This window comes from Adiantum capillus-veneris, chromosome 25 (genome assembly GCF_014529385.1).
Source record: "Adiantum capillus-veneris isolate H3 chromosome 25, ASM1452938v2, whole genome shotgun sequence".
Taxonomy (NCBI): Eukaryota; Viridiplantae; Streptophyta; class Polypodiopsida; order Polypodiales; family Pteridaceae; genus Adiantum; species Adiantum capillus-veneris.
Window position 1 is genome coordinate 59,701,964 of NC_140955.1, and position 15,017 is coordinate 59,716,980.

Below are 15,017 nucleotides of genomic sequence, written 5' to 3' on the forward strand. Positions count from 1 at the left end.
CATCAGGAAGGCTTGGATACAACCAGCGCAGGAGCTGGGCACGAAGATGGCTTTCTACAGAGAGCATCTTCTCCAGCTTACAGAGGACGGTTTTGTGATGAGGCCCAGATACATGGACACTCACTTGTCTCATGGGATACGATGTGCTATTGGCCAAATACGCACATCTTCACACCAGCTGCGGATCGAGACTGGGAGATACAATGGAGTACCAGCAGAGGCCAGTACATGCCCCCCGTGTGGCATGGAGCCAGATACAGAGTTGCACTACACATGCAACTGCCCCGTCTACTACGAGATATGAGGCCGCTTCCACTGCTTGTTCAGAGAGGGCTTTGGACCACTCTCCAAAGTCATGCAGTACGAGGATCAGAGATGCTTGGGTTTGTTTCTACTCGAGCTGCGCCGACACAGAGAGAGCTTGATGAGAGGAGAGGCTAGCCAGTCTTAGAGACACATCATAGACTTCTTTAGAGCAGACATTGGACACTTGGAGGAGCCACTACCGTAGCAGAGCCCGTCGCCTCACACCAGAGGCACACTGATCGACCGGGCGACCGAGCTGGGGAGATCCAGACGCCCACGACTGCGGAGGACTACAGAGTATCGAAGAAGGCTGCACCAGAGGCTTCGGATCACTTTGGCCCGACATGCACGACGCCCGGTCAAACTATTGACCATGGAGGAGATTGATGAGATCTGCCAACGACCAATGCTGGATCTCTTGTGATTTACCTACCCCAGCTAGCTGCTCTGTCCCGTTCACACCTAGTAGTCCAGGATTCCATAGCATATTTGTTTTGTCATTTTGTCATTTTGTTACTCTGACTTTGTATCAGATCCACCACATTGTAACTTTTTGGTCTCATAGGTCACTTTGGCCTTTTGAAGATGTTAATATAACTTTTCATTTCATTTCATTTTCTCTCTCTCAAACCTTGTCTCAGGTTCACAACATTGTAACTTTCTGGTCTCATAGATCACTTTGGCCTTTTGAAGACGTTAATATAATATTTCATTTCATTTCATTTCATTTCTCTCTAGCACAGAGGACTATGTCCTGACAAAGCCGAGCTTCCTCCCTTGCATTCAAGATATCACAGAAGGACCCAGACCAGTGGGTGTAGCAGTGGATCGTGCTCTCTTGACTTTTTCAGTCTCCTTTCAATACAGTACAACTCAGATGTCAAGGGGAGGACACATACCCGCTAAACGTTTACACTAGAGACTGATTCCGTTTATACAGAGGAGATCTACGGTCGTCTATATATTGCAGCCATGCCTGGACTCTCAGTGGAGGAGATCACCACTTTGCTAACTGAGACACTCCATGATGCAACAACAAAGGCATACAACACATACTTAGCCTGAGCAGAGATACCGTCTTGGGAGCATGCCTCAGAACACTTGGTATCGAGGAATGCAGAGAGACGAGAGCACAACTTTAGAGGGATCTTCTCTTAGGGGTCATCAATCACAGGCAGTTTCGGATAGCCTTCCGGCGCCTTCTGCGACAGAAGAAGTGAGCGTTCCTAGCTAAGATGGAGAGATTTATACTAGTCGTTCTTGAGTAGAGACTTAGGAGAGGCATGCGTCTCTTCCGTGAGCACTCTCCTCGTATAGTGATTACCTCCCATGATGTGTGGGATCTGTATGCAACATCCTTATATACGATCCCTGGATAGACATCCCTTCCACATACTCGCGAGCCATACCCGTCTATGAGTACCTTCTTTACCACTGAGATGGTAAAGACGGCCATTGACAGGATGAAGACAAGGAGGGCGTATGATCATGATGGCCTAGTAGCAGAGCACTTTAAAGTTTATACAAGCTAGATGTCACAAACTGTTGACGTGTCAAGCCAATGAAGAACAGATCCAACCTATAGATCCCGGCAGAGGGGTCTAAACCCTAAGAGAAGCAGCAGTAGAAGTTTCACCAACTTGCAACGATCGGCCGAGTGGCCTATTTTTAAAGAAGAGTTCCTACCAACTTATGGGACCCCGTTCGATGGGGCCTAGGGGACCTAAAGACATTAAAATAATGGACCGTACATATACACACAAAAAGTCTTGCATGGCGAGCTGATCACGTGGCAGCCGTACGGACAGATTTTTGCAATTCACGTTGGCTGTGATGACGTGGCAGCAGTACGAATTTCCGGATTTTGCGCTGGCATGATGACGTGGTAGACTATACGGACAGTCCTAGATTTTGCGCTGACATGTTGTACGTATTACGCAAAACGTGCTGGCAGCTTTTTGGGCACTAGTGAATTTGGGGCTAGATGCTTTTGAGTTTTAAAGCTTTTCATGGACAAAAGCCGTTAAATATGAGCCAAGGGCTCATTCTCTGGCATGCTCCGCGTGAGATGCACAGGATGGAGTACCGGCGTTGTATAGAGTTCAAGTAATATAAAGAAATATCGAAAGAAGCAGCAAGGTTTGGGGCCAGTGCTCTCTTGGAGTGGAACTCCGCCACTCTCCGTCTCGTGTCGTGCATCTCTTTTAGTTGAGTTGTTATTTGAAGTGCTTAAAGTTGTTCAGTCTGTTCTTTTCTGTTGGCACGTGGTGCGCGTTTTGTGACAGTGGTATCGGAGCTTCAGGCGTGTGCTTTTTTGAAAGCATACCTGTCCTACCACAGAGCAGACGGAGCAAGATGGCGCTTTCAAGCTTTATAGGAATTTTATTAAAGAATCTTCATGTCCCAACCTCAGACTTATTAGCCACTCCCACTCTTACGTCATCGCGCATGGGCGCGCTCCCGTCTTCATCGGTCTGTCTTACAGGACATAAGCCATAAAAATCACTTGTAGAGAAGGATCAAAACTTCTTTTCTCGAGCTGCCGTTTTTCTCAGAGGCAATGCCATGCAGTGGTGGATGTCTATAGCTACCAAGCCGCACACTCCAAGGACTTGGCAAGCTTTGAAGAAAATTTTTGCCGGAAGTATTACGGTTTGTGACATCTTCCTTTAGAATGTAACTTCTGGCAGAGTGGGGTATCCTGAAATGCTTGCCATGGAAACCCTAGCAGATTATAACTTGAAATTTCTCGACATCTTTCAGTAGGTGTCTCTTCTTGGGCTGATACCCTTGGAGGTCCGGTGTGATTGTTATGTCTTGGGACTACCATCGCTGCCAAAGGAACACTATCTGTCCAAGAGCTAATGGACCATGCTGTGGTTGGCTACGACCTTATGGAAGGAACCTAACCCTAATTTTTGATGCAGGTTTCAAGATGGAAAGTCAGTCGACTTTTCGAGCTTGACTAATGTCGAGATTTCTTTCTAAGTTTGAGTTATGTTTGGAATTTGTTTGAAATGGATGGTATCTATTTTAAACGTGTCTTGGTGCCAATTTGAATTGTTTGACTCTGATTTTAATATTGGTTTCAATGATTGGTGATTTACTTCCGGGTGGAGTACTGAGAAATGATGTTTGAAAATGCTTGTTCATACTCATGGCCCGAACCCTTGTGGTTATTTGCGGGGGGAGTATTGAATGTTTGAAAACTGTTGTTTTACTCATGGCCCAGACTCTTGTGGTTATTTGCGAGAGAGTACTGTTGTTGTTACTCATGGCTCGGACCTGGATGGTTATTTACGGGGAGAGTATTGTTGCTACTCATGGCTTGGACCCTTGTGGTTATTTACAAGGGGAGTATTAAGAAGTCTGAGCAGTGGTTACTTTCAGCACCTTCAAATAATGCAGGCTGTGGTCTGGGGGACGTTTGGGTGTCAAAGGCCTCTATATCTCATGGCCCGGACCTTTTTAGGTTATTTGTGGGAGGAGTGATGAGGGAGTCGTTGAACAACTCATGGCACCGACCTGGATGGTTATTTGCGAGCGGGGTGTTCATCGGCAGCTTTATGTTTCTATGTCTTGTAACATGTATATGTAAGCATTTGTGTTGCATTGTGATGTGCCAACCACTAAATATTCCTTATTGGATGAGATACTTTTGGGAAGTCAACGACCCAGGATATCAAGAGTTTCGATTTGGAATGAGACTCCTTATTGGCTGAGATTCTTCTGGGAAGCCAACGACCCAAAAAATCAAGAGCTCCGATTTGGAATGAGAAAACTGATTGTCCCTCGGATTGTCCTTTGAATCATGCTCGAAAATTTTTGAGCTAACTTGAGTTGTTTTGCACATATGCTGTAATCGTGGACGATTACTTTCTTTCAAGAAGGGGGGATGTCACAAACTGTTGACGTGTCAAGCCACTGAAGAATGGAGCCAACCTGCAGATCTTGCCCAAGGGGCCTAAACCCTAAGAGAAGCAGCAGTAGAAGTTTCACCAACCTGCAAAGATGGCCTATTTTGAAAAGAAGAGTTCCCACGAACTTATGGGACCCCATTCGATGGGGCCCAGGGGATCTAAAGACAATAAAATAAAGGACCGCAGACATACACACTAAAAGTCTTGCATGGCGAGCTGATGACGTGGCAGTCGTATGGATAGATTTATGCAATTCACACTGGCTGTGATGACGTGGCAGGAGTACAAATTTTCGGATTTCGCGTTGACATGATGACGTGGCAGACTGTATGGACAGTCCCGGATTTTGCGTTGATAGGCTGTATGGATTTTCTCAAAACGCGTTGGAAGCTTTTTGGGCACTAGTGCTTTTGGGGCTAGATACTTTTGAGTTTTAAAGCTTTTCATGTAATTGCTTTTCATGGCCAATGGCCTTTAAATATGAGCCAAGGGCTCATTCTCTGGCATGCTCCGCGTGAGGCGCAGAGGATGGAGTACCGGCGTTGTACAAAGTTTAAGTAATATAAAGAAATACTGAAAGGGACGCCAAGGTTTGGGGCTAGTGCTCTCTTGGGGTGGAACTCGGCCACTCCGCGTCTCGTGTCGTGCATCTCTTTCAGTTCAGTAGTATTTTGAAGTTCTTAAAGTTGTTCAGTATGTTCTTTTCCGTTGGCACGTGGTGCTTGTCTCGTGACACTAGAGATATGCTGATAGAGGTTCTTGCAGTCTTTGTTCAATCGTGTCATGTGTGAGGGTCTACCTGAGGCTTCGAGATTGTTTGCTATTGTGCCTATCTTCAAGGCAGGGGATCCTATGGTGCCTGGAAACTAATGTACTATTATGATTGGACACACATTGGCACGGTTGTATGCATCTATCCTTGAGCAACAGTTGAGCAGATGGGCAGAGACTGAGGGCATACGGGCAGCAGGACAAGCCGGTTTCAGGAGAGGCTTCCCCACTCTTGACCGTATTCCGACACTTAGAGCCATCATTGAGGAGGGTAGGGCACATGGGAGATGGATCTATTGTAACTTTGTGGATATTCACAAAGCATTTGACATGGTGCCGAGAGCCAAATCGATGCGCAGACTACAGGAGATGGGAGTGTCCAATGAGTTGATTTGGGGGATCATGGCTCTTTACAGATCAATGATGGGGCATGTACGTACTTTAGAGGGGATATCTGACTTAGTTCACTCCACTATTGGAGTGAAACAAGGTTGTCCATTGTTTCCTACTCTATTAGGTATGTATATAGATTAGGTTTCAGATTACATTAATAGAGAGGGTGACGAGGTGCCCAGCTAGCGGGGACATCCATTCTATTGTTGTTATATGCTGACGATATTGTGTTGATCTTTGACTCACCGGAGGGTATGCAATGACATTTGGATGCAGTACATAGGTTTGCGGAGGATAGTGGATTGCATGTAAACCTTGGTAAAACCAAGGTTATGGTGTTTACCACCACACCGAATTGGATCAGGAGATCGACACCTACATTCACTTATGATCAGGAGATCGTGGAGTATACAGATGCATACACCTATCTTGGGGTAGTCTTCACTAGGCCAAGGTTTTCTTTGAAGAGAGCAACAGAGACTAGGTTGAACAAAGCGTATGCGGCCTTGGGAGGATTGGAGAGGATGTGTGGGTAGGTTCAGTTCTAGGAACCCCGAACAAAACTTTGGCTCTTTGATACCATGGTAGCTTCAACTATGCTCTACAGGGTTCAGGTTTGGGGACCCTCCATCGGTCAGGATGGGTGAAGAGTCATGGAGAGGCCCTTGGTATCTATGATTTCCCAATTGATTAGAGCCAAGGAATCCGTGCCGCATGAGATCATAAGAGCGGAGTTAGTAGCCCCCCTATGGAGATAGAGGCGCTTACTAGATCAGTCTCCTTTATGCACAGCTTATGGGATACTGCCAGAGATAGATATGCTAGATTGGCCCTTGAGTCCTCCAGACAGTTAGCATCATAGGGGGACACATCATGCTGGTATGCACAGATGTCAGCATGGTTCCAGATACATGGCTTCAGCATGGACAGCTTACCACCCTTTCAGTACTCCCTTGATGCACCATCGCTGCCTCTTACTCGGACGGAGATTACTAGACTCATTTACCAGGACCTGACCCAGTTGGACACCAAGAGGACATGGACAGAGCCAGCACAGGAGCTGAGCACGAAGATGGCTTTCTATAGAGAGCATCTTCTCCAACTCAAGGGATGGATTTGTGATTCGACCTAGCTATATGGATGCACATCTATCTCATGGGTTACAGTGTGCCATTCGTCAGATACGGATATCTTCGCACCAGCTCGAGATTGAGAGTGGTAGATTCAAAGGGATACCAGTCGCCAACAGGATATGCCGCCTATGCCACACAGAGCCAGAGACGGGGATGCATTATATATGTCATACGGGGTCGCTTCCATTGTCTGTTCAAAGAAAGCTTTGGACCTTTCTCAAGAATCTTGAGCTATCAGGACTAGCGATGTCTTGGATTATATTTGCTAGAGTTACACAGACACAGAGACAGCTTATTGAAGAGATATGGAGAAAGACAATCCCAAAGACAGATTACGGATTTCTTCACACCGGACACTAGATAGATAGAGGAGCAGCCACCACTGCAAAGCTCAGCCCAGACTCACACTCGCAATACTCTCAGTGACTAGCATTGGAGTTAGGGAGATCGAGACGCCCCCGACCGAGGAGAGGAACTTCACAACATCAACGAAGACTACAACAGAGGATTCGAGCCATATTGTCTCGACATCCAAAGTGCAGATGAGGATGGATTCAATGATCACTCATACCCCACACAGTTCCAGCTAGTAGTACTTCTAGTTTCATTTTATTTTTTGTACCTAGACATGGTATCAGATTCACCAGTTTGTAACGGTTTGGTCTCATAGGTCATTTTGGCCTCTTGAAGATGTTAATATATCATTTCTCTCTCTCTCTCTCTCTTGACACACAGTGGGTTGGCCTCGTGGCAAAGAAGCCAGAGCATTTGCAACCGGTTGTGCGACGCGGACACAAACACCTGCAGTCTTCTCACCATAGCCTGAGGAGGGCGAGCATTATGTGGCGAGCAGGCTGACGAGGACGAGATGTCTGAGGGGAGGAGACTGAGGCGAAGGCGAGCAGGCTGAGTCAAACCTTCTCGCGCTGCCTTGCTGGACGAAGGACGAGCTCGTCGCGCTGCCAACTTGCTGGACGAAGGACGAGGGACGAGCTCTCTTTGTGCTGGACGAGGGACGAGGGCGAGCTGCTGGTCGAAGGCGGGGCGAGCTGTTGGACCTGGTCGAGGGCGAGCAGGTGGACTTGGTCGAGCTGCTGGTCCTGTGTCAAGAGGGCGAGCAGCTTGCCAAGGGCGAGGACGAGGGCCCTAACCTCTGAAGGACGAGGGCGAGCTATGCCAAGGGCGAGAGCTAGCTGCCTACCAAGGGAGAGGGCTAGAAGAGCCAAGGGCGACCAGACGAGACCAGTGCAAAGGTGAGGACGAGAGCAGTCAAGTCAGCCAGGACTAGGGCTAGGACTTGGTGACGAGGGCAAGGCCAACCAGGGCGGAGGCCAGACCTCAGCTGGTGAGGGCCTTGACTCAGTGCTCACTTTGTTCTTCTCTCTCGGATGGACCAACCAGTCGAGGATGGTGATGCAAGTGGCTTCACCACGCCACAAAAAATGAAAGCGACATTCAAGCGGAGGAACAGAGATAGCATACTCTCGCCAAGCTCATTGCGGGCAAGGAAAACCGTCGGAATCCAAGATGATTTAATGATGGAGAGGGTTCAAGTGATGATTAAATCTGAGCTCAGCTTTATGAGAGATGACATCAGGAAAGAGATGTACGCAAACGCAGAGAGTTATAAGAATTCTATGTATGCAGATATGAGGAAAGAATTCGATAAAGCGATGCTTGGTAAGCATGATGAGATGTATCTATCTGTGAAAGGGGAGATGCAGGCTCTAATGCGGGCAGAAGTGAATGTAATGGGATGTATTATGCAGAAAAAGTTGGATGAGGCAATTGCAAGCTTTGAATCTTGGAAAACCAATGTGGAAAAGTGCACGAAGGAAAAAGATGCAGTGATTGAAGAGCTTAAAGGGGAACTTGTAGCGTGCAAAATTATGCCCAAAACGGAAGGGGGAAATCAGCCCTCGATGTTAAAGGAGCTCGAAGATATTAAGGAGCAGGTGAAAACTCTGCGCGAAGGGGAAGAACTAAACTCGAAAGAGGCTTCCTCATGGGCGGAGCGCCTTTCTAAAACACAGGATAAAGTTGACGAAGCAGAAAAATGGATTGAAGGTGCAAAGAAAGGAAAGGCCCGGATGCCAGAAGCCGCACAGACTTCTACCATCATCAATATGACCATTGAGGAGGAACAGAAGAGGAGGACTAGAGCCCTCCATGTGCGTATTACTGGTATCAAAGACACCGAAAATGTAGAAGACGAAGTGAAGGAACTCTTGCAGCGCATGGGCATCCCGGAACCTATGCACACAGGTGCTCGGAGAGTAGGAAAGAAGGGAGTGGATGAGAAGGGAAACGTCAAAGAGAAAGCACTTATTTTGCGTTTCCCGACTTTGGAAACAAGGAAGGAATTCCTGAAGAAGAGACCAGCACTTAAGAAAACTGGAATATTTATGGGGGATGACCTTACTTTAGCACAAATAGCACATATGCAAGAGTTGATGCCAGAGATCAAGGCAGCAAGGGAGAAGGGAAAAATTGCCTTTTACAGAGGAGGGAAAGTAGTGGTTTTGGAAAAACGCACAGCATGACGGTGCGAGACATATGGGACCACACTCCGGATGGCGGCATGGAATTGTAATGGATCATATAGGCTGGATGTGGGTGCCTTTGAAGATAGCTTCAGAGATAGAGACATTGTCTTTTACTCGGAGACACATCAAAAATCTGGACAGTTGATGCCAAGTGTGACTGGCTATTAATGGGAGACAGCTTGTCGGCCAGACGCTAGTTCCCAGCATGGAAGTCGAGGTTCAGGAGGGGTAGCAGTCTTATTCAAGGAAGAGTTGCAGCCGCTATTACAGATTGACCGGAGAGATGACCAGGCGAGATGCATGTGGGTGAGACTGAGAGCTGAGACAGGCAGATTCTTATACATTGCTATATGTTACTTTCCCCCTAGCACATCAGTCTATACCTCACCTAGAGGGCAATCCCCTTTCTCTATACTTGATGATGACATATGGGAGTTCTCTAGAGATGGAGATATCATTCTCTTGGGAGACTTTAATGCCAGGACGGCCAACTCCCAAACGGTATTTTATGATACCTCGGAGGAGATGCTTAGAGAGATGGATATATCGGAGATGGGACTTGACAGACACTCACAGGATAGAGAGCACACAGAGTATGAGAGATATCTCATGGAGATGACAACTACGCATGGTCTGGCCATACTTAATGGTCTAGAGATTTTTCCTTCGTCTGGGGGATTCACATGCTTTCCACACAGACATGGGGCCAGTACAGTGGACTATGTCATGACTTCACCGAGCTTCATCTCTCATATTCAAGATCTCAGTGTGGGCCCTAGGCTTGTTGGAGTAGCAGTGGACCATGCTCTCCTGACTTTTTCAGTCTCTTTCCAGTATAGTGTCTCTCAGACACCACGGAGGATTGCACACACACGGTATACTTTTACACCAGAGACGGATTCAGTTTATGTGGAAGAGATTTATAGACGGATGGGGGCAGCTGAGCTTGTATATACAGTGGAGGAGATCACCACTTTATTGACGGAGATCTTGCATGGGGCAGCAGCAGAGGCATACCCACACACTCAACCAGATCAGAGAAGACGTTCTGGGAACATGCCTCAGAATAGTTGGTATGATGAGGAGTGCAGAGAGATGAGAGTTCAGATTCAGAGCGAGCTTATACTTGGAGTCATTACATATAGACAGTCTCGGATTGCCCTTCGGCGTTTAGTGCGACGGAAGAAGCGGGCCTTTTTAGCCCAGATGGAACGTGATTTGTATCAGCTCTTTTTGAGCCGAGATTCAGGTGAGGCCTGGCGTCTCTTCCATGAGCACTCACCTCCTCCAGTGATTACCTCTCCCGAGATTTGGGGTCAATATGCAGCATCATTATATACAGTACCTGGGCAACCACCATTACCAGACCCTCTAGAGCCATGTCCAGCCACTAGTACCTTCTTTACCACTGAGATGGTGAAGAACGCCATTGACAGGATGAGGACTAGGAGAGCATATGATCATGATGGTTTGGTGGCAGAACACTTGATACATGCTAGAGATTTACTGTCAGAGGTTCTTGCGCGGTTGTTTAACCGTGTCATGTGTGAGGGACTACCCGAGTCCTGGAGATTATCTACTATTGTACCTCTTTTCAAGGCAGGGGACCCCACGGTACCAGGGAACTACCGTACTATTATGATAGGGCACACATTGGCACGGTTGTATGCATCCATTCTTGAACATCAATTGAGTAAATGGGCAGAAAATGAGGGCATACGAGCAGCAGGACAGGCTGGATTCAGGAGGGGTTTCTCCACTTTGGACCATATTCTTACACTCAGAGCCATTATTGAGGAGGGTCGGGCACATGGGAGACGGATGTATTGTTGCTTGTGGACTTCCGCAAGGCATTTGACAAAGTGCCGAGGGCCAGATTGATGCACAGGCTACTGAAGTTGGGAGTACCCACAGAGATCATATGGGGGATCATGGCTTTATACGGCTCAGTGACTGGCCAGTTACGCACTCCTGAGGGGATTTCTGACATTGTTCATTCCACTATTGGAGTGAAACAGGGGTGTCCTTTTTCCCCTACACTTTTTGGTATGTATGCAGATGAGGTCTCTGACTACATTGACAGAGAGGGTGATAGAGGCGCTCAGCTGGCAGGGACATGGATCCCTTTATTATTATATGCTGATGATATTGTGTTAATGTCAGAGTCGCCAGAGGGCATGCAAAGACATTTGGATGCATTGCACAACTTTGCAGAGGATAGTGGACTGTCTGTGAACCTTGGTAAAACCAAGGTTATGGTGTTTAACACCACACCACAGTGGGTCAAGAGATCGGCACCTACACTCGTATATGGCCAGGACACTGTGGAGTACACAGATGAATATACATATCTGGGGGTGGTATTCACGGGACCGAGGTTTACCCTAAGGAGAGCAACAGAGACTAGACTATCCAGAGCCTATGCGGCATTAGGAGGGCTAGAGAGGATGTGTTCGCAGGTTCAGTTTCAAGAACCACGAACAAAACTATGGCTCTTTGATACTTTGGTTGCTTCAGCTATGCTTTATGGGATCCAAGTTTGGGGACCATGTGTGAATCATGACAGTTGGAGGAACATGGAGAGACCCTTGGTATTTATGATATCCCGGATGATTAGAGCCAAGGCCTCTGTACCACATGCGATTATTCGAGCGGAGGTAGCCGCCCCTCCTATAGAGATTGAGGCTCTTACCAGATCAGTGTCTTTTATGCAGAGTCTATGGGATACACATAGAGGCAGATATACTAGACTGGCTCTTGAGTCCTCTAGACAGTTAGCGATGCAGGGAGATGCATCATGTTGGTATGCACAGATGACCTCATGGTTTCACCATGGATAGATTGCCTCCCTTTCAGTATTCCCTGGATGCACCCTCCCTGCCTGTCACACGGACGGAGATCACTAGACTCATTCGTCAGGATCTTATACAGTTGGACACCAGGAGGACATGGGTAGAGCTGATACAGGAGTTGGGCACGAAGATGGCTTTCTACAAAGAGCACCTTCTCCAACTTTCAGGGGATGGGTTTGTGACTCGTCCGAACTACATGGACACTCATTTATCTCATGGTCTACGATGTGCTATTGGTCAGATTCGCACATCCTCACACCAGCTGGAGATTGAGACAGGTAGATTCAGAGGGATACCACCAGAGTCTAGGATATGTCAACTATGCGGTAGAGAGCCAGAGACAGAGCTACACTACATATGCCACTGCACTGTGTATTATGAGATACGAGGGCGCTTCCATTGCTTATTCAGGGAGGGTTTTGGACCCCTAGATAGAGTCATGAGGTATTAGGACCAGAGATGCCTTGGCTTATATCTACTTGAGCTACACCGACATAGAGACAGTCTGTTGGGGAGACATGGAGTACGACAGTCGCAGAGACAGATCACAGATTTCTTTGGATCGAGGGAGCCAAGAGACCAACCACCAGCACAGGGTTGTACCCGCATTCATACCAGAGGCACCCTCATTGACAGGGCGATTGAGCTCGGGAGATCGAGACGACCACGACCGAGACACGGGAGCACACTACATCGACGGAGACTCCAGCAGAGGATCAGAGGCATTCTAGCACGACACCCAGATTGTCATTGAGGGCCTATTCTACATTTTCACATTTCACATTTCACACTTCATTTCAGTTTTCATTTTTACTTTCAGTACTTTTTGTACTTGTACTTCAGACATTGTATTAGATTCACCACTTTGTATATGATGGTCTCATTCGGAGTCATAGGTCATTTTGGCCTTTTGAAGACGTTAATATATCATTTCATTTCATTTTCTCTGTGTGTGTGTGTGTGTGTGTGTGCGTGTGCGTGTGCGTGTGCATGTGTGTGTGTGTGTGTGTGTGTGTGTGTGTGTGTGTGTGTGTGTGTGTGTGTGTTTGGGGCGGGCGTCTAAGTTGCACCTGTTGCGACCTTGGTGGTGTGGTACGCACAGCTCTCACACAAGGCAGGAAGAATGCCTTGCAAAACAAAATGCTAGATAAATTTTGCGTTGAGATGTACATGGTACTAAAAAAGGGAATTGCAGGCCATTCTGAGAGCAAAGGTGAATGTAATGGAATCTGTGGTTCAAAAGAAATTGGTCATAAACTTGCTACTTTTGAATTGCGGAAATTGAAAAGTGCATAAAGGAAACAAATGCTTTGATTGAAGATCTCAATGGCGATCTTGCCGTATGTAAGGGTAAGCTTGATGCAAGTGAGACAACTCATGAAAGCACTGAAGGCACATGTAGAGAATGGGATGAAGGCGTGGACCGATGTGGTCAAACAAGTCGAGGAGAATACTAAATGGATAGAAGTGGTGAAAGAGCAAAAAGTTAGCCCTTAGCCTTCTTCTCCTAGTATCATAAACCGTACATTGGAGGAGGAGAAGTGAAGGAAATTGTGACCTTTGAATTACGAATTCTGGGATGGAAGGTGGACAAGAGACCAAAAGATATGCAGTGGCTTAATGTATAAAAATAGGGGCAAATGAAAAGTTGCCCATATAGATGCTTGGAGAGTAGGGAAGGATGCATCAAAAGATAGACGGCTTATAATGAAGTTTGCTGATTTAGGGAAAGCAAAAGATTTTCTCACATTGAAGTGCCTTGAAGGGCGAGAAAGTATTTTTGGAGGAGAATCTCACTCATGCTCAAGTAGCACATAAAAAAGAATGCTTGCCACGCATTCTTGAGGCTAGAAAGGCTGGAAAATGGGTTGTTTATAGAGATGGGAGAGTGATCATTATGGAAAAACGGAGTTCATGACGGTGCACGACCTATGGGACCATGCTAAGGTTTGCATTATGACATTGCAATGTATCACTCCGATTGGATGTAGGTGCTTTTGATGAGACTCTTAAGAGTATTGTTCTGTATTCAAAATCTCCTGAAATTTAAGACAAGAAGCTTATCCACAGTCTTAGGGTATAGATGGGAATTAGGGGCAAGGAAAGATGCTCGTGGGAACACTACTAGAGGGTTAGGAGGATTTGCCATGCTTTATAGGGAGGAGTTACGTACTATTATACAGATAGTATGGAGGGATGAACATGCTCGCTATATGTGGTTCAGAGTTCAGATAGATGCCTATTGTCCTCTTTACATTGCCATATGCTACCTTGCGCCTTCTACCTCTGAATATGCAAATCTTGGCATTGTGAGAGTTTGAATCATGTAGATGCACAAAGTATGGTAAAGATGCAAGGTCACTATTCTGCATAAGCAGGTTGTGAGGTTAAGCGAACCTCCACCCCATGGAATTTGTTGTATGTTGTGCTTTTTTTGTTTCGATTCCATATTGGGAAGAATCAAACCTTCAAGCTGTTGGCTCGTTCTTCTGTTGGACATTAAGTGTCCCACCTTCAAATCCAGGGATACTATTGATGAGGCTGCACCTCCAAATTGGGTGAATGTATAATAATTACAAAAGAGTCTGACATGTCTTCTTGTTGACAGTAATACTTATGTTTATGTTGGGTTGAAAGTCTTTTCTTGTTACTGTCTTAGCTTGCACTTTTCTTCTGTTTTGAAAGGGCTACTTCAGGAGTGCTGAAGTGTACTTTGCCATGAGAGATTATGCTGCTGCAGAGAAGAGTTATGAGAAATCCTTATCTCTGGTAACAGTGTAACCCATGATAATGTAAAAAGAAACACTGTACATTATGTGGATTGTCGTTGCTGAAGGATCATTAATTGCTCGGTTGTGGAAATGTTTTTCTAGTCTTTAGATGATCAGACCATCAAAAAGCGTCTATCTTTGACTCGCGAAGCACTAGATGGATTTTATTTTAGACAGGTCTTGTTGTATTTTCCTCAAACTTGTTTCTCTATACTGAGCATCCTTGCCCAAAGCTGATTTGGAGACGTGTGTTCATTGCAGCTGCTTCCTGGACGTGATTTTTGCTTGACACCATCAGATATCATAGAAAGACAGGTAGATTTTT

At 46.4% G+C, this 15,017-nt stretch overlaps 1 protein-coding gene across 2 annotated transcripts in view; it reads left to right on the forward strand.

Moving 5' to 3' along the window:
* The window catches only part of LOC147424959 (uncharacterized), a 38,126-nt gene that overhangs the window by 15,098 nt on the left and 8,011 nt on the right, over positions 1 to 15,017 (forward strand). For both annotated transcript variants that reach the window (XM_086500841.1, XM_086500842.1), the window contains exons 4-6: positions 14,607 to 14,690; positions 14,795 to 14,869; positions 14,954 to 15,007. In XM_086500841.1, the coding sequence (XP_086356967.1) occupies positions 14,607 to 14,690; positions 14,795 to 14,869; positions 14,954 to 15,007 (213 nt within the window). The remainder of the gene's footprint in view (positions 1 to 14,606; positions 14,691 to 14,794; positions 14,870 to 14,953; positions 15,008 to 15,017) is intronic.